Raw genomic sequence first — 18,367 nt, 5'->3', positions numbered from 1 at the left:
GAACGAAAAAATACCACTGTCGATAAGTTATCCTTTATGTACTTCTTTAATTAATTTATTGAAACAAAAGAAAGTTTTTCATTTTATCAAATGTGCTATAAAAACATAGTGCTAAAATGTGTTTAAGTATCGTGAGACTAGATGTCGCTAGCTAGCTCATTTTTAACTCACCTTTATGTAAAGAAGAGAAATGACAGTTCATTGAAACTGTCAGCGGTGTTACTTCTATTAAATTTTCGCTGCAAATAAGTTTTTCCAAACATTGCCATCGATTGTAATAGTTAAATTTAATTGTCATTAACTTTTATTAAAAACAAATAAATTTAATTATTTTTGATTCAATGAGAAAAATTGAGAATCCTTTCTAAGTTTATCGAGTGTGCACGCAAAAGGGAACAGCTTCACTTGCCGGTCAGTCTACTGGAAGATTCCATTGTGAGTGGGTTTAAAAAGTTTTTACTCCTGTGATTTGTGTTTTTCGCGATTATCAGTGTTCATTCTCAATTTATTATCACTTGAAAAGGTAACAATAATTTTATATATTGTCAAAATATTATTAATTTAGTCAATTATTGTTGCAATCGTAAAAAAATTGAAGGTTAAATTTTTTTTTTTTTGCAAATTTGTATTAACTTGGACCTCTCAGCTGATGAGTAAACGTATAACGACCGGTCTGCTTCCATCTGACATGTACTTTAAATATTTTCTCTTTTTTTTATTGTCTTTAATCATAAAGTCATTTTAATATAAAATGTTAAAAAAAATTTTTTACATTTGACATTTTCATAAATTGATGATTGAATAGATTGACCTTCAAAAGTATCGATGTTTTTGACTTTTGCTTTGTGGGATTTCAGTACATTGAGAATTTCTTATTAGTTGTTGCTAAGTTGTCAAATTCACCTGGATACAGTGGCTTTTGTTTCGTTTAAATTTAATTATTCGCTAAGTATAGGAAAGAATTTTTTCTTTTTATCTAATTTATAAATAAGTTGTTATTTGATTATGTTTATTTAAGTTTTTTTTTTATTTTGATTTTTATCTAAAATCTTGATTTGCACCCTCTCCCTTAGAGATATTATTCCGAGCAACAGGGTAAACTCGATTACTCAAGGTGGCCATTATTACCGGTTTGAATATATATGTAGATAGCTTGTAAAATTCAATCTAAAAACTTGTTTACTTATTTTTTTCGATATTGAAAAACTTGGATGATTATAAAACAATTTGATATTATAAAAATAATATAATAATAATAATAATAATAATAATAATAATTTACTGCATCAGTTAGAGAACAATAATTTCCTTTCTTTAAAAAATTACACAAAATTTTTATTATTATTTTTTTTATTTAAAAAAGAATTAGATTGAATGTAATATATTTTAATTTTGATTGATACTTTCTAGTGTTTTCAATTATATGTATAATTAAAATAATTTTAATTGCAATTTTTGTTATTAATTAAATATCAAATTTCAAATATAAATGCGATAAAAACTTTCTAAATTTAAATTAGTAAAAATTTTAACTAATTTAAATTAGTGACTCATTTTTTGCTTTTGAATTAGTTAAATTTTACTAATTTGATAGTAACATTTTTTTGTACCATTAATTAGTTTTTTACTAATACAAAAGCAAGAATTGAGTCACTAATTTAAATTAGTTAAAATTTTTACTAATTCAGAATAACAGAGTAATTTATATTTTTCAAAAGTAATTTAATGACAAAGTTTTTTGTGAATTTTTTTTATTTTAAATTTTTGTTTCAAAATTCTCTTTATTTATTTTAATTGCAAAAATATCCTACTCTCTAAATCTGAATTAGTAAAAATGTTTACTAATTTGAATTAGTGACTCACTTTTTGCTTCTGAATTAGTTAAATTTCACTAATTGTTAGTAAAAGTTACTAATAATTAGTAAAATTTTACTAATTGTTAGTAAAAGTTACTAATAATTAGTAAAATTTTACTAATTAGTAAAAGTTACTAATAATTAGTAAAATTTTACTAATTAGTAAAAATGTTTACTAATTTGAATTAGTGACTCACTTTTTGCTTCTGAATTAGTAAAATTTTACTAATTGTTAGTAAAAGTTACTAATAATTAGTAAAATTTTACTAATTAGTAAAAATGTTTACTAATTTGAATTAGTGACTCACTTTTTGCTTCTGAATTAGTAAATTTTTACTAATTGTTAGTAAAAGTTACTAATAATTAGTAAAATTTTACTAATTGTTAGTAAAAGTTACTAATAATTAGGAAAATTTTACTAATTGTTAGTAAAAGTTACTAATAATTAGTAAAATTTTACTAATTAGTAAAAATGTTTACTAATTGGAATTAGTAAACATTTTTACTAATTCAGATTTAGAGAGTAATTAAAAACTGTTTTAGAAATTTTCAAAAGATCAATAATTTTAAATGTACATATAACAGAGAACAGTTTCTTTAAATCAGACAAATTTACACGCATAGAAAAAGTTTGCTGTAGCAGCAAAATATTCGCTGCCACACATTAACTTACATTAGCTAATATAGGGACAGCGAACAAATTTGCTGTGCGGTCAAAAAAGTTTGCTGTGAAAGTAAATTTTTAAAAATTAAGACTGATATTGTTTATGATAGCAAATTTTTTTTTGTTGTCATAGCAAAAAATTTAGCTGTGGTTACTAATTTTTATAAATCTGATAGCAAACATCAATTAGCATCTGTAAGCAATTCCTATTTTACGTGTATTCATTGCTACTATTGGTGAAATAAAAAAATTATTTAATTTAAAGAAACTTATTTTTGGAATTAAGAATACATTTTTGCTGAATAACAAATATTTTGATTTTTATAGAATAAATATTTTTTATATAAAAAAAAGAAGTGGTCCAATTTTTTTTTGAATTAAATAAATTTCATGTTAAGAAACAATCTGAGGTTTTTTTTTTGAAATAATAGATTTTATTAGAATCTAGATTCAAAATTGTATCCTAAAAAAAAAACATAAAAGTCAGTTTAAACATTCTTTTTTTTATTACTTTTAATGGAAGCTCTAAAATGGGTGTAAAATTTTAACTGTTGAAACTATTAAACTAAAAGCCGGAAAATCGTTCACTATTCTTGTAGAATTAAAAATTTAACGACAATAATTTTAAATTTAATTGATTACTTATTCCTTTAGAGTATGTATATATATATATTCGGATAGATTGTTTGCGGGCTAATGGTATTATTTTCTTAGATTGAAGAGAAAATATATATTAAAAATATATTATGGCGCAATCATAGTTGTATATATGTAATGAAGCTATATATTATTTAGAGAGTTATTGAGTATGGAGTATTAAATATTTTTAATGTTCTTTGGTAAGACATTTGATTGATGCTTAAAGCTCATTCGATGGGATATATATATATATATATATATATATATATATATATATATATATATATAAGCGAAATTGCAGTTGAACTCTCGCAGCTGATGATGAGTGTTGGAGACTGCAACCGGTTCTCCATTTTTAAAAACTTCATTTCATTCTGCAACGCCCTACTTATTACCGCCTAGTAATTACAATAAGATGCCGTTCAGAGGTATAGTTCGTCATCAATCCTCTAGATCACTTTTTTTTTTTTTATTATTATCTATGTAGACTTTCTGCGGACAATTATTCTATTTCATAAATATTTTAGATTTTTTTCACTTTTTGTTTTCATATTATTATATTGCGGTTTCTTTTAATTTAATAATCAGTTAAGTTGGTCTACATTAATGAAATTTTTTCTATAGGAAAAAAATTTAATTCAAATAAACGATTACTTGACTATTATCAAATAAATATTTACTTGAATTAAATAATTTTTATTTGAACTAATAATTTCTGTATTTGAAAGAAATAAAATTTAATTGACTTAAATAAAAATTATTTAGTTCAAGGAAATATTTATTTTATAATAGTCAAGTATAACTGATTATTTAAATCAAATAAAATTTTTTTCAGTGTTTCTTTATGGGAAAATAAAAGCATTAATTTAAAACATAAAAATTGTGACTGCACTCAAAAAAAGGTTAATTTTTTGTTTTAGAATAAAAATGCAAATCGAAAGGGCGTTAAAATAGCTATCGAAACTAATATTAAAAATATTTTTTTATTTCATTATTAAAAAAAAAAATTAAGATAAACGGTACTCATTTGAAAAATTTTATGTAATTAAAAAAATCTTGATTTTTATCTTAGCTCTAATTTAAATAAACCGCTTATAATTTCGTATAATAACATCATTTCTGTTTAATGAAGTGAAAAGTGAAAGTTTTATTAATATTTAACTCAGTTATTGATTTTGATAAAATAATTATAATTCAATTTAAATGAATTATATAAATCTCCAACACTTAAGAAGATTATAACTATAATGTATTTAATTGTCTTATGACATTCTCTGACAAAAATTAATACCAAATAATAAAAGTAGGAAACATACAATTTTTATTTTATTTTTTATTTTTCATTTATTGTTCTTTATACTAATATCTTTCTTTTATAGGGAAATAAAAATAACATAAGAAAATTCTTAAGAAAATATTCTTAGAAAAATAATAGAAATTTATTTACATTAGTATATATACATATATAGTTTCACAAGTGTGCGCGGAAAAAGTAATCTTTATTTTAGCGGATTTCTCTCATTTTTATGCAATTTTTTTTAAAAAAATTTATTTTCCATAACAAAGATGAAATCTCTTTATTTAAGAAGGTTTGTCAGAAAAAAAAATTATGCCAAATTTTACATTACATTGTTATTTTTAAAAATCATTTATAAAAATAAATTCATTATTCGTAAATCGAAATTTTCAAAAAGTTTTTCGTTTATTTTTAAATTTTTTTTTTGAAGAAAAATAAATTTGTTTAGCGAGACAAAATTATTATTAAAAAAAAAAAGAAATTAACTTTTGGCAAGGACTGTCGCCAGACTACTGCTATTTGAAGATTATATCAATTTATAACCATTTCTGCTTTAGAAAAACAACTTTTATATAGTATATTAAATAACATCTTTATTTAAATTGGAATTTCTATTTTTAAATTTTTAATCAAATTAAAGTATTTTTTTTTTATTAATTTATTTTTTAAAAATTGAAATTGGAAAGAAATAAATATAAATTCATTTGAATTACAGTTTTTTTTTTTTTTTTTTTTTAATAAAGATAGTTGTTGCATGACAAACTGAATAAAAAAAGTTAGAACACAATAAATAAATTATGAAGTCAGTCTGTTTTATGTATAATTCAATTTTATTTTATTTTTTTATTATGCTGTTTATTACTTATGTAAAATTTTCCGTGCCAGAATATAAATATATATATGTTGAGAGAGTAGGAAATGAAATGTGATAGGGTGGGAGGGCATCAATTAGAAATATTGAGTGTCGGTCATTTTTAAACACGAATTACGCAAGTATGACAATAAGCCTACTTAATTTTTTTTTTTTTGAATATATAAAAAATTAATTAAAAATATTAATAAAAAATAAAAATATAATATTAATTCCTGTAACGTAAGTTTTTGTTTTTAATGACAAAGTTTATTTACCTAATTTGTCATCTTTGAATTCTTGAGAGTTATATGTATTTAGGACCAATTTTTTAATATTTTTCGTAATATTTATTCTCATTTAAAAGTAGGATAATTTTTCATAATACAATATCTAAGAAACGTAAACGATAAAATTGTATTTTTATTTTATAAGTTATAAAACTTTGTAAAAAAAAAAAATTTCCAGAAAGATTCTCTTGAAGTTTTTTATTTTTTTGCTATACCGATTATAATGATTTAAAAGTTTTCCGCTTTTTTGTAATTAGGTCTTATTTTTTGTGTTGCAGAAAAGAAACGCTCGTTTATATTGTTAATTTATTCTTGTTTTACGTGACGTAACACTCGAAATAAACGTACTAACTTTAAAAAATGTTTATTGCTTCAAAAAAAAAAAAAAAAAAAAAAATTATTGTTACATGAACTTTAAAAATAATAATCTTACACTGAAAAAAAATTTATTTGGATCAAATAAAAAGTATTTGATCCAAATACATCATTTACTTGTCTATTATCCAATAAATATATGTATTTGAACCAAATACACATTTACTAAACCTAAGTATTTTATTTTATCGTATCAAATAAATAGTTATTTGAATTAAATACAAAATATTCAAATCAAATAAATGGAATATTCAAAGCTAATAAATAATTATTTAAATCAATTATGAAAATTATTTCATTCAATACTGCATGTTTTTTTTGATTCAAATAAATATTTATCTGCATTAATAAAATATTTTTCTTGAAACAAGTAAAAATTTTCTTGAATCAAATATTCGATTATTTGTCATAAGTAATTGTTTTAATTGAAATCATCATTATCGTTTCAAATAAATATTTAATCGATTGAAATATTTTGCTTCCTCGTGGAAAAAGCTATGTAGTCCTTTCGTTTATAAACTTTTTAAAAATGGTGAAAACAAATTTTCCTCTATATAGAAACATGTTATATGAGATCCTGATCAATTGTCCGGATGTATGTATGTGTGTGTGTGTGTGTGTATGTGTGTGTGGATCGGTTTTGTGAACACGATATCTTTAACAGGTTTTAATGGATTTGGATAAAATTTGGTAGGCTTATTTAACACATTAATCTCTCAAAAATGACGAGAGGATTTTTAAAAATACCCCAAAAAAAAATTTTATCGTCTTTTTTCCAAAAAATTTTTTTTAATTGAAAAAATTTTTAAATCGAAAAATTTAAGGTAATATATAATATAATCGTCTTCTTTATGTCAAGATGAATCGATTGATATATATAAAGTATAGATTTGATTGAAATTTAAAGAATTAAAGAAAGTTAAAAAATCAAAAATTCTCATTTTAGCTAAAAAATGATGTGTTTATTTAAATTCATGTTTATATATGAAATAATTTTATTCCCTGCATTGAAACGAATTGGTTGGTATATATAAAGTATAGATTTGATTTAAAATTTGAGAATTAATAAAAATTGAAAAATCGAAAATTCATATTTTAGCTAAAAAATTTTGTGTTTTTTTTAAATTCAAGTTGATGAATAAAATAATTGTATTCCTTGCATTAAAACGAATCGATTCGTATATATAAAGTTTATGTTACACTCAAAATTAATTAAAATTTTCTTTATCTTTCAAAAAATTTATTTAATTTAAAACATTTTTAACTCGAAATTTTTTAAATCAATCAATTGAATTGGACAAATTCATTGCTTCCTTCACGAGGAAGCGAATTTTTTGCTTCACACAATGAGGAAGCATAATGTTTATGAAATAAACATAAAGGACCCCCTCCTTGTTTTATTCGTCTTGATGAAATAGTGTATTAGGATTAAATAATGAATTATTTGTATTAAAGAATTCAGTTTATTTGAATCAATTACATAAATTTATTGTGTCAAATACTTTTTATTTGTATCAAATAAACGAAATATTTGAGTTAAATAAATGAATGAATAGTTTCAAGTAACTCATTATTTATATTAAATAAATTCATTTATTTAATTCAATTAATTATTTAATTGAACCAAATACGATCGAAGTAGTAAAATTTAACTATTATAATTCAAAAGTAAAAAGTGAGTTACTAATTAAAAGTATAATTAAAATTTTTCCTAATTCAAATTTTAGAGAAAATTTAAAAAAAAAATTAATAGATCATTCACCTTTTTGTATATATATTAAAATTTTTATATTCTAATTAATTTTAATTATCGTAATTGAATAATAACTGAATAATAACAAAGTTTAATTATTTCATTTGCTTTTTGTATTGTATATATTTTAATTAAAAGTATATTGCATTATATCAGATGAATTTTTGAATAGTTAATGTTTTAAAGTACCTATATAATTTGAACACATGGCTTGTCAAGATTTATCTCGAGGTGATGTAATCCAAACAATGCATGATTCGATTTATCTGATCTTGAAATGGCATTCGCGTGATGATCTAATGAATTACGATATATACACCTATAATCGATGAGTTTAGCAAGAGTAATTTGCTCTATCTATTTAAGAGATATATCTAGGTATTAAAGCCGTGTTTTGTTAGTCAAATTTCAAACTTTTCCTTGTTGGATGACAGCCAAATTGACCTAAATGTGCGAGCCATACAACCTTTGTCGATTTAACCCCTCCCCCCCACCCTTCCTCTCTATATAGTAATTTAATTAGTGTACCTGAAATAGAGCATTTTCGTTGAGATCACAACGTTCATCTAGGAATTATTGAAATAACTTAGAGAGCAGCAGATTTACTCTGTGTGCTAGAAATCACGTACAACCAATAACATTTAAATTATGTAATGAACATTCTATACAGTGGATAGAATTTTTAATTAGTTTTTTTTTATGTCAACAAAAATTCACTATGTATTTTTTTTTTATAGCTGATGATAATTATTTTTTAATGCAATGGAAATAATATTGGCAATTGTGGTTTGATTACTTCCAAAAATTATTTAATCTATTTTTGTAAAATGAAAATTATAGCATTTATTTTAACCATTGGAGGAGAAAATTTTTTTTTTTTTTTTTTTAAATGCAATTTTTTTATTTTTTAACAAATTTTTCTGAGATAGTAATTAAATTTTTTTATCTGAAAACCAGAGTTTAAAATTGAAAATATTCCATTTTAAAAATTATGTAAGTTCTGCATGAGTTAACAAAAAAATGTTTATGTTACAAAAAAGCAACACTGGTCCTGAAAAGGTTAAAATATTTTTTATTTCATTAAAATCTGACCATTTTTTAAAAAAATAAACTATGTAAATACAAAAATGAAAAAACAATGAATTTGCGAGAAATTGTAAAAAAAAAACAATTTTTGGCTCCCTTTTTCACATTTTCTCGCAAACCCATTATTTTTAAATTTATATAGTTTGTTGAAAAAAAAATCTCACCCTTTCAATAAAAACAAATAAACATTTATTTTTGTAAATTTACATTTAAAATTTTAACTCTTATTTTTTCATTTTTAATCCTTTTCTCCCTTATGTTATTTTTATTGAAAAGCTGTGATTTTTTCATAAATATAATAATGAGACAACAATGGATTCTAAAAATTTTGTAAAAAATAAATTTTTTTGCCCTGTTTTTGAAATTTTTTCAAAAAACTCATTGTTGTACCATTTTTATATTTACATAGTTTGTTTGGAAAAGAAAAACTCAGCTTTTCGATAAAATCACCAAAAAAATTTTTTAAAGAGGGGCAATGGGGTCAGAAATGAAAAATAGGTGTTAATTTTGAAAAATATGGGGTTAAAAAATTTTTTTTAAAAAAAAACTTTTGTTGACATTGACAAGTACATGAAAAATCCTTCAAATATAACCCTATTAACAAATTAAAATCCATAAACTTATGTGAAAGCTATATATAGGTAAGAGTATGATAGCGAATTTATGAAGTATTTGAAATGATCACAGTCATATTCTGACCTAGGGTCAGCCGGGGTAAATCCCAACGCTAATTATTTCAGCTTAATTAAAATTTTAAAAAATAAGTTAGACATGAGAATTTTTACCTCAGATCCTCTTCAAGAGATTCTAAGTATTATCCCATTTTTCGTTTGTTAATTAGCAACAGCATAAACAAAGATAACGAGTATTGCAAAAAAGATTGAAAATCAAAGATGACACTCTTTCAGTATTTTGTCTCGTATTTGAAGAAAAAGAAGCTAAAAATTCATTTTATTATTTATAATTGTTTGTTATGAATACTAGAACAGAAACTATTTTTGATTTTTGCCTTCTGTAAAATTTTATTAATAATATAAGACCGTTCGTATATTTACCCCGGAAAATTGGAAAACCGGGGTAAATCCGAACGGTATTTTCAATAATTTTTTCTTATATCAAAAATTGTTTTTATTTGATTACACTATTATTTTAACATTATAAAAGTACATAGAAAAAAGTTTTTCTTTCTATATGTATCCTCGTTAGTAATTAATAAGCAGAAACTTAATCTCTGTTCTCTCGTAGGAGTGTTCCACTTTTTTTGCCAAATGGTTTGTTGAAAAAAGTTTTTCACGATCTTAATAAAATTTGGTATTCTACGGTTTCTGGGGTCGCTGATTACCAATTTGAAGTCAGTTTTTCAAAATTCAAAATGGCGGATCCAATATGGCGGACGAGAATTAAAAAATTCATTGGATTCGCTCGAAAATTGTTACTCGGGGGGTTTCAGGGTCGCTGATTACGAATTTGGAGTAAGCAAATTTGATCATTTTTAAAAATAAGTTTTAGGAAAGTCCGCCATTTTGAATTTAAAAAATTTGACTTTTATTTTTGTATTTACATTCAATCACTCCAAAATACTTTCTGTAGCAAGTTTTGCAAAAATCCGTTATGATTTGATAAAGTTATTGAAGGTTTTAATTGTGTAATGCATTTTAATTTTTAACCTGTTTGATTTTTGTATTTATATATGATGCATTATTACATAATAGGTTTATTATCGTATTTTTTTTGAGTTTTTATATAAGTTTAACAATTGCAATACTTTAAATTTATTTTCCCTAAGATTTTTCTGAAATACAGTGGCGTTCGTATTTACCCCGGTATTTTAGGAAAGTTGCAAAGTATCGAGGTAAATACGAACGCTAAGTTTCCTGCGATTGTAATTTATCAAAAAATTTTGCTACCCCATAAAATTGTTCTATGGAAGTAAAGTAACAACTTCATGCACCAGAATACCGGAAGTATTGTCTTTTAAAAGAAAAAACTTATGTTATTGTTGAAACTTACTAAAAGCGTTCGGATTTACCCCGGCTGACCCTATATATAGTTTTAACATAAGTTTGTAGATTTTAATTTGTTTATAGGGTTATTTGAAGGGTATTCCATGTACTTGTCAATGCCAACAAAAATATTTTCAAAACTAATTTTTTAATCCCTTTTTTTCAAAATGAACACTTATTTTTCATTTCTGATCTCATTGCTTCTCTTTAAAAATTTTGTACAAATATACAACACCACCTGTGTAAAAGATATAATTGTTATTGTATTTCTAATTTTTTTTAAATGTCGAATTAAATACAAAAATTTCTTTCGATATTTTTTGAATTTAATTTGTAATTTAAAGATTAGAAATTAGTTTGTCAATATTTGTTGTTTACTATTTATTATGTAAAGAAGAGAAAAATTTCATTTTTGATTTCACATTATATGACTGAACATACACTATCACTTATTATTATTCAAATAGAAGGTGTGAGCGACCCAAAATTGTAATTTGTGAAAGGTGTATATATATCTATAGCTAAATAAGCAGCTTATGTGTCAAGTAAATGGAAGAGGGCGGTTCAGATTTTCGTAAACGAAACAAACGGTCATTGAACTCGAACTGTGCGCGCAATGAAACTAGGGTCATTCATTCTCGTTCAGAGTTTTGCCTCCTCTTCTTAGACTTTCTTATATATATATATATTTCAATTCCGTAATTTCTTCGTGCGCCTTACTAGTCGAAATTGTTTGCTTTTCAATCTTCAAATATGGTTTATGTGCATTATTTCGTGATCTATTATAATGTCTGTAGTTATTCTTCATATTTCTTACTTCATTTTTTATTTTATAAAAGTGAAAATAATTTGTTAGGATTTAAATTAATTCATTCATTAGTTAAAATTTTCATTTTATGGAATTTCATGTCATAATTTTTTTTTGAGCCGAATTTTTATTTGTTCAAATTTTAGTATTTTGCAGAATTTTCATCAAAACGATTTTCTATATTACAGAATTTTTATATAACTGAAAATTCACTTCACAGAATTTTTATTTGGTCGAATTTTTATTTGTCAGAATTTTTATTTACTCGAATTTTCATTTAATATAATAGGCATTTTAAAGAATTTTTATTGGGTAGAATTTCATTGCATAAAATTTTCATTTTATTTTTTCAGATGAATTTTTATTTGTTCGAATTATTATTTGATATAATTTCCATATAACCGATTTTTCATACTACAGAATTTTTACTTAAGCGAAAAATCATTTAACAGAATTTCTAATTGATAGAATTTTCATTTGTCCGAAATTGCAAATGACCGAACAAACAATCAATTTCGGCGCGATTTTTAAAATCAATCAATTAAAAATTACCCATAAAAATGTGATTGGTTGATTTTAAAAATCGTTCCGAAATATTTCTGTTCATTGTTTGTTCGGTCATTTGCAATTTCGAACAAATGAAAATTCCATCAATTAGAAATTCTGTTAAATGATTTTTCGGTTAAGTAAAAAATCTGTAGTATAAAAAATCGGTTATATGGAAATTATATCAAATAATAATGCGAACAAATGAAAATTCATTTGCAAGAAAAATCTATGCAATGAAATTCTACTCAATAAAAATTCTTTAAAATGCCTATTGTGTTAAATGAAAATTCGAGCAAATAAAAATTCTGACAAATAAAAATTCTGTGAAGAGAATTTTCGGTTATATAAAAATTCTGTATTATAGAAAATCGTTTTAATGGAAATTCTGCAAAATACTATTTCGAACAAATAAAAATTCGGCTCAAAAATAATTTAAATCATGACAAATGAAATTTCATAAAATGAAAATTCTAACTAATAATTTTTAGAACATAATCATGAGTCCTGTTTTTTCGCAAAAGACTTAATAGATTGAGCTAAAATTTTGTGGATAACTCAAAAAATTAATTTTTTAAAAAATATTTATTATAATAATAAATTTTACTGTATATTTGAATGAATTTCGTATATTTAATAACTATTTTTATATAAACCGCATACTTTTATGGAGTATGGAAAAATATCATATTAAGTCCTGGAAAACCTAAAAAAGTCATGGAATTTTTCTCGTGAGAAATCGTAGCAACCCTGTAAGTTGTAGGAAATTTTGATGGTAAACATTCAAAACTTGCATATATAGAATAAGTTTAACTTGGGGTTCAATAATGTAATTTCATTTTCACTTCCACTTCCACTGATTCTAATTTTCACTTGCAATTTTACTTTCACTTCCACTGATTTTAATAATTTTTTACTTTCAATTTTACATCCACTTCCATTGATCAAAAATTAGTTTAAGTTTAAGTGAAATTAAAAATGAAAATAAGTGGAAATGTATAAGTGAAAATATTTTAAATTTCACTAATTTCTGATCAGTATGGAAGTGAAAGTAAAAATATGAGTGAAAATTAAAATCAGTGAAAGTGGAAGCAAAAATGCAATCACATAATCGACTTTACAAAATATCTATTAATAAACATTAAATAGTTTAAAAAATAAAATAACATTAGTTAAAATGTCATTTGCATATTATGATGATAGAATATATATAGTAAATTATAATAGCCATAGTTACAAGAGCTTATTTGTCAGAGACGATAAACAAATTAGATTCTTAAGAGCAACTTTAGAAAAGTTGCTTCTCGATGCGCTAAAAGGAACTGAAAAATTTACTGTTTCCGAAGTGTGATTCTGCTCTATTTTCTTATGCGTCACACCGTTATAGAGAAGTGCAATTTTCAGTATATACTTATATGTAAATAGTAACTGAACCAGTGAATCTAGAATAATATTCGTGGCAAAATAAATTTAAAAGGAAACCAATGACACTTTCGGGAAAGCATTTTTTTTTTTTTATTATAAAAATAAATATTATAGATCCGACACGATGCTGAAGTTTACAACGTTTCTGATCAATGATTTTTAAAAGAAATATTTTTTTTGAATGAAAAATTGTATGAATTTTCGTCATAAATTATTTGTACGAATTTTGAATTGATAGAATATTTAAGACGCCAAATTTTCATTTGTCCGAAATTAGAAATGGCCGAAAATTGCACCGAAATCTTTCTGTCGATTGCACTGTTAGAAATCGGACTCCAACTTTACACCGAAAAGTTTGAAAATGCAGGTCTTTCAAACCTAAAAGATTGAAATTCAAACTTTTCGCGATTGAATTATTCGGTTTCACACTCAAGAGTTTGAAATATTGTAAGTTCAATCTCAAGAAGTTTGAATTTCAAACCGTCGCAGTTTGAAATGTAATGTTGTCTCTCTCTTTCTCACAGAAGAGAACGAGTATTCATGCATCATCGGCATCATTAACAATTCTGTGCACAACGTGGTCGTGAAATGTAGTGAATGTGTAATTATAGTTTAATTAATTGTGAACAGTTTTGAAAAAATGAACTCAGAATTGAGAAAATTTATTTTCAATGGTAAGCTTTCATGGATTAAAGTGCCTTGTGAAGGAGAAAAGGCGACTTATGAAGAGTTTTTAACAGCAGGTAAATATTAATAATTTTGACTACTTCGTATTTAATTTATTAGTTAATATTATATTTACACTTTCAATAATAGTGCTCTTAAATTATCCAATAATAGAATGCATGTAGAGAATATAAAAGCATAGATTTATTTTTATTTGTAACATAACCTCAAAAGTTCGTATCAAATCATTTTTGTTATTCCGGCCGGCATTTCTCAGTTCAGTAATTGTGATTTTAAAAGAATTTTTGTCCACATTTTTTTAGTACAAAATAAAATAAATGAAAAAGATTTGTCAATTAGTGATGAGGATGGTGTTATCATTGAAGAGGACACCTTCGAATATTTCGAAACAAAGGTCATTTCTGTAATGAAAAGGATAGAATTTAATCAAGATTTGACGATGAAAGAAACCCAAGGTGATTTAAATATACACTTTTTGTTAAATTAGAGACGATTTAAATTTATAAGTTTATACTTTTAAAAATTTTAATTAAGTTTCAGAAAGAAAGTATTATTTTTAAAAAAATATATTTAATGTTTTAGTCATAAATTTTTTTTACGTTTATTTTCTTATATTGAATTATTTAATTTTGTAAAGATTGTCTACTTTGATTTTGTTTTTATTATTGAAATATTTTCTGCTTTTACTTATAGATGTTCAGGTATTGCTTGACAGCAATATTATTAGTAATCTTGCTTTTCTCGACAGTAGCAATGAATTATTGGAAAGTCCTACAAATCAATCTAACCTTTTAAATAAACATTCTTCTGGAAATCAGTTTAGCAAGAGAAATGAACTGGACTCTGAAATTCAAGAATCACAACTTGTTCAATTTGTAAGATGGTTTATTAACATTTTTTAACACTTAAGAGTAGGGACCAATGAAATTTCCGAAATTTGTTTTTCTTGGGGAGTCAATTTTTTATGACGATACTGAATATTTAAAATTACAATATTCTATGAAAAATTGAAAAAAAAATTAATTTAGTTAATAATTTTTTTAATAAAACTTAAAATTGTATAAAAATAAAAAAATTTAAACTTCTCTCATAATTTCTACTATTTTTCATTGTCAATTTTTTATACGCGTTTATTATAATTCTGAACATGCCACATTGATTTTGAAAAATTGCAGTATGTAAAAAATTTCTTAAAAAAATTCTAAAATAGTTGAAAATTAATTTTTTTAATTTTTCATAGTGTAATATGATGTCAGGTTTTGAATAATTGTCAAAAAAAATTGTTACCCCTGAACAAGGTCAATTGTAATTAAATTAAATTTTACTGGTGATTCTTTTAAAATTCAACTTCTCTCGCACTCTTTATTATTTTTCAATGAAAAATTTTTTATACACTTTTTCATGATTCAGGGTTGCCACAAGTTTTATTTTTAATTTTTAATAATATATAATAATTTTAGATCCTAAATAATGCCAGAGAAAAATTTGCGAAATTCAACAGCGTAAATTTAGAAGGGTTGAAATTTCACTGGTCTCTCTCCTTAAAAAGTATTTTCGTAATATTAAATTTAAAAAACTTTTTAGAATCTTAAAGAAGAAATTGAAAGCATTCCAGGGGGAATAGAGATAATTGAAGAGTACAATAAAAGCAAAGATTTTGATACAAGAAGCCGTCGACAATTAGTTAACATTACTGTTCAAATTATGTTGTCAAAATGTGGACAAACAATTCCGAAAAGTATAAAAATGCAATATGCAAATGAACTGGTAAAACTTTTTCCCACATTAAAAGACAAGTATTCTGAATACGGTTATGTACGTACAACTTTTAATAATGACAATTTATTAAATCTAAAAAATAATGTATCATTTAATAAAAATTAAAAACTTTTTTCTCTTACAAAACTAAAATTCTTAACTTAATTTACAATTAAATTGATTGTTTTAGGAAGCATTTTTTAATCCAAAAACAGGATTGGGATTCTTTACTTATCGTATAAAAACCGTTAATAGAAATACAGATGGCAAAAAAGGCAAACCAAAAACTGTTATGCCGGCAATCGAGATTAATGAAAATATTCCATTATTTGTCTCTGAAGAAGAATTGCAGGAAAATTTGAATTTTATTCAAACAGCTGATCCAAAAACGCGAAAAGAAGAAATTGTAAAAGCAATGAAAGTAACTTTCTCTATGCGAAGAAATAATTCGATCGAAATTTTGAATAAATTTCCGCGCTTCTTGGATACACCTGGCTTAGTATGTATACTCTATACTCCTTTCTTATATTATAATTATTAAAATCATTTACTTCAAAAAGTATCCTTATATTAATGTTTATAGAATTTTAACAAGCAATTTATTGTAGATAAACCTTGATTTTTCATTAATGCACCCAAATTTGCAAATGAAGAATTTCCCTTCTACGCAAATATTAGAGATTTTTAGTAAAAGTACAAGTTCACAAGAAGCTAAAAAGAAAAAAACTGATGCAGGTTCGTTTGTAATGCACACTTATTAAAAACATTCATTTAATCTACTATAACCATGTTTTTAAAAAATAAAAAACAAACATTTGATTTAGTCAGATAGTTTAATTTGAAATAAGTAATTTATTTTTGCATGACATTTTAAAAAGTTGATTAGTATTTGATAAATATATATTCTAGAAAAAATCTGATTTTCCATTTTTTTATTTTAAAAAGTATTTTAAACGTTCATAACTATTAATTTTGTGTTGCTTTACTTCAGATATTTCAGATTGGAGTGAGGATATTCAAGCTGTTTTAACTTTACTAAAACAATTACCTCCATCCAGTAGAGGACGAAAAAAAGATATTTCTGGACCCGTTGCTGATAATCCACACAAATTAATTACCTTCTCTAAGGCATGTTTCGGATGTTTATCTCCATATTAAGAATTTATTTGAAGGAAAAACAAATTATTGATTTGTGAGTTATAATTATTGTTATGTTTTTCAGACTGGAACTATTTTGGAAAATGTGAAGTTATATACTTCTCAACCATGTTTAGTAGCAGTCGGCCAACGGAAAAATCTGATTAATAGCTATTTCATTGCATTTGAAGAATATTTTATCCCAGCTGTAGCTAATAATGCTATAGATGCATTAGACGAATTATTCAAAAGTCATTTTGTTTTCAACACGAGTTACGATAACAATTTAAAGAACTTTTATCACTTCGTCGAGTATGTGTTTTATGGATTAAATCAAAATAACGGGTTGACTCCTACAATGCAAGAGATTCGTAGAAAGCTTGCGATTGAGAATTAATTTTTTCTAACAGATTACAAATAATCTTGTTTTTATTTTAAATTTTAAATCCAGTTTTACCTGAAAGTTTAGTTGGTATAAATGCCAGTTCCTTTAAATTGTTTTCTGTGATTTAAACAGTATTGAGAATTTAAGACTGTTTTAATTTTCTCTGATAAAAAAATAATATATTCACTATTGTTGTTAAATTAGTGATTATATTTATAAGATAGAATATATTTATTTTTATATTTGTAATAACTAAAAAATGATGTTTTGGCAATAAGAAGTTAAATCGTCATCCTACCAAATTTGTAGAAAAAACATGTCTTTTTTTTGTTTTATTTGTCAAGCAAAATTAACTACAATTGACGAAACATGTTCTCATCTTCGCCGAAAACATGGTTTGTTTGAAGGTAAACTTTTATCCCTGAAATGTTGCACAGATTCATGTCAACAGACTTTTCAAAATTATAAAAGTTTTCGCGAACACCTTCGAAATCATTTAATTTTCGAAAGTAATCCTTTAAATTTGTCTAATATAGATGACGTATTAAATAAAAAAGAGCAACATTCTAACATCAGAACAAGTATTAAAAGGAAAGCTAGTTCTAGTGAAATTTTAACCGAAAATAGTGGAGACTTAATAGAAGTGGTAAACACTGCAGAAACTCAAAACTTAATTTCTTTTAATTCTGTAAGTGAAAACTTCCAAGAATCATATTTTGAAAAACCTATAACGCATTCTGACGCCTCTTCCGGTTCACAAATTGCTGATAGCTTAAATATAGATGAACAAACTGAAAAGCAAAGCAAA

The 18,367-nt window shown here is 24.0% G+C and overlaps 2 protein-coding genes across 3 annotated transcripts in view; both read left to right on the top strand.

Annotated features, from left to right (window-relative positions):
* The first annotated feature begins 202 nt into the window (after nt 1-202).
* Nucleotides 203-18,367, top strand: part of LOC127281624 (sestrin homolog) — a 322,721-nt gene continuing 304,556 nt past the window's right edge. Inside the window, exon 1 of one of the 2 annotated variants that reach the window (XM_051305424.1) lies at nt 203-435. The gene's annotated coding sequence lies outside the window, so the exon portion shown is untranslated. Of the gene's footprint in view, nt 524-18,367 lie in introns of both variants that reach the window. The other variant, XM_051305423.1, reaches the window with a different exon arrangement.
* Nucleotides 13,872-17,722, top strand: LOC127281642 (uncharacterized). Its single transcript, XM_051305457.1, has 7 exons — nt 13,872-13,945; nt 14,619-14,734; nt 14,973-15,154; nt 15,864-16,094; nt 16,228-16,536; nt 16,646-16,772; nt 17,029-17,722. Exons 1-7 carry the CDS (start codon nt 13,872-13,874, stop codon nt 17,193-17,195), a joined length of 1,206 nt encoding a protein of 401 aa, XP_051161414.1. The 3' UTR covers nt 17,196-17,722.

Source organism: Leptopilina boulardi, unplaced genomic scaffold, assembly GCF_019393585.1.
Source record: "Leptopilina boulardi isolate dan_hultmark-lab unplaced genomic scaffold, ZJU_Lbou_2.1 LbouV2_273, whole genome shotgun sequence".
In the NCBI taxonomy this organism is placed as follows: domain Eukaryota; kingdom Metazoa; phylum Arthropoda; class Insecta; order Hymenoptera; family Figitidae; genus Leptopilina; species Leptopilina boulardi.
The sequence above is the reverse complement of the archived record's forward strand: the minus strand, read 5'-3'. Positions and strand labels throughout refer to the sequence as shown.

Excerpts from the sequence above, each read along its gene's own strand:
- LOC127281642 (XM_051305457.1), top strand. The coding sequence starts at position 13,872 with ATGGCCGAAAATTGCACCGAAATCTTTCTGTCGATTGCACTGTTAGAA. Across the intron at positions 14,735-14,972 it reads GACGATGAAAGAAACCCAAG|ATGTTCAGGTATTGCTTGAC; the intron begins GTGATTTAAATA and ends TTTTACTTATAG. Across the intron at positions 16,537-16,645 it reads TCTTGGATACACCTGGCTTA|ATAAACCTTGATTTTTCATT; the intron begins GTATGTATACTC and ends AATTTATTGTAG.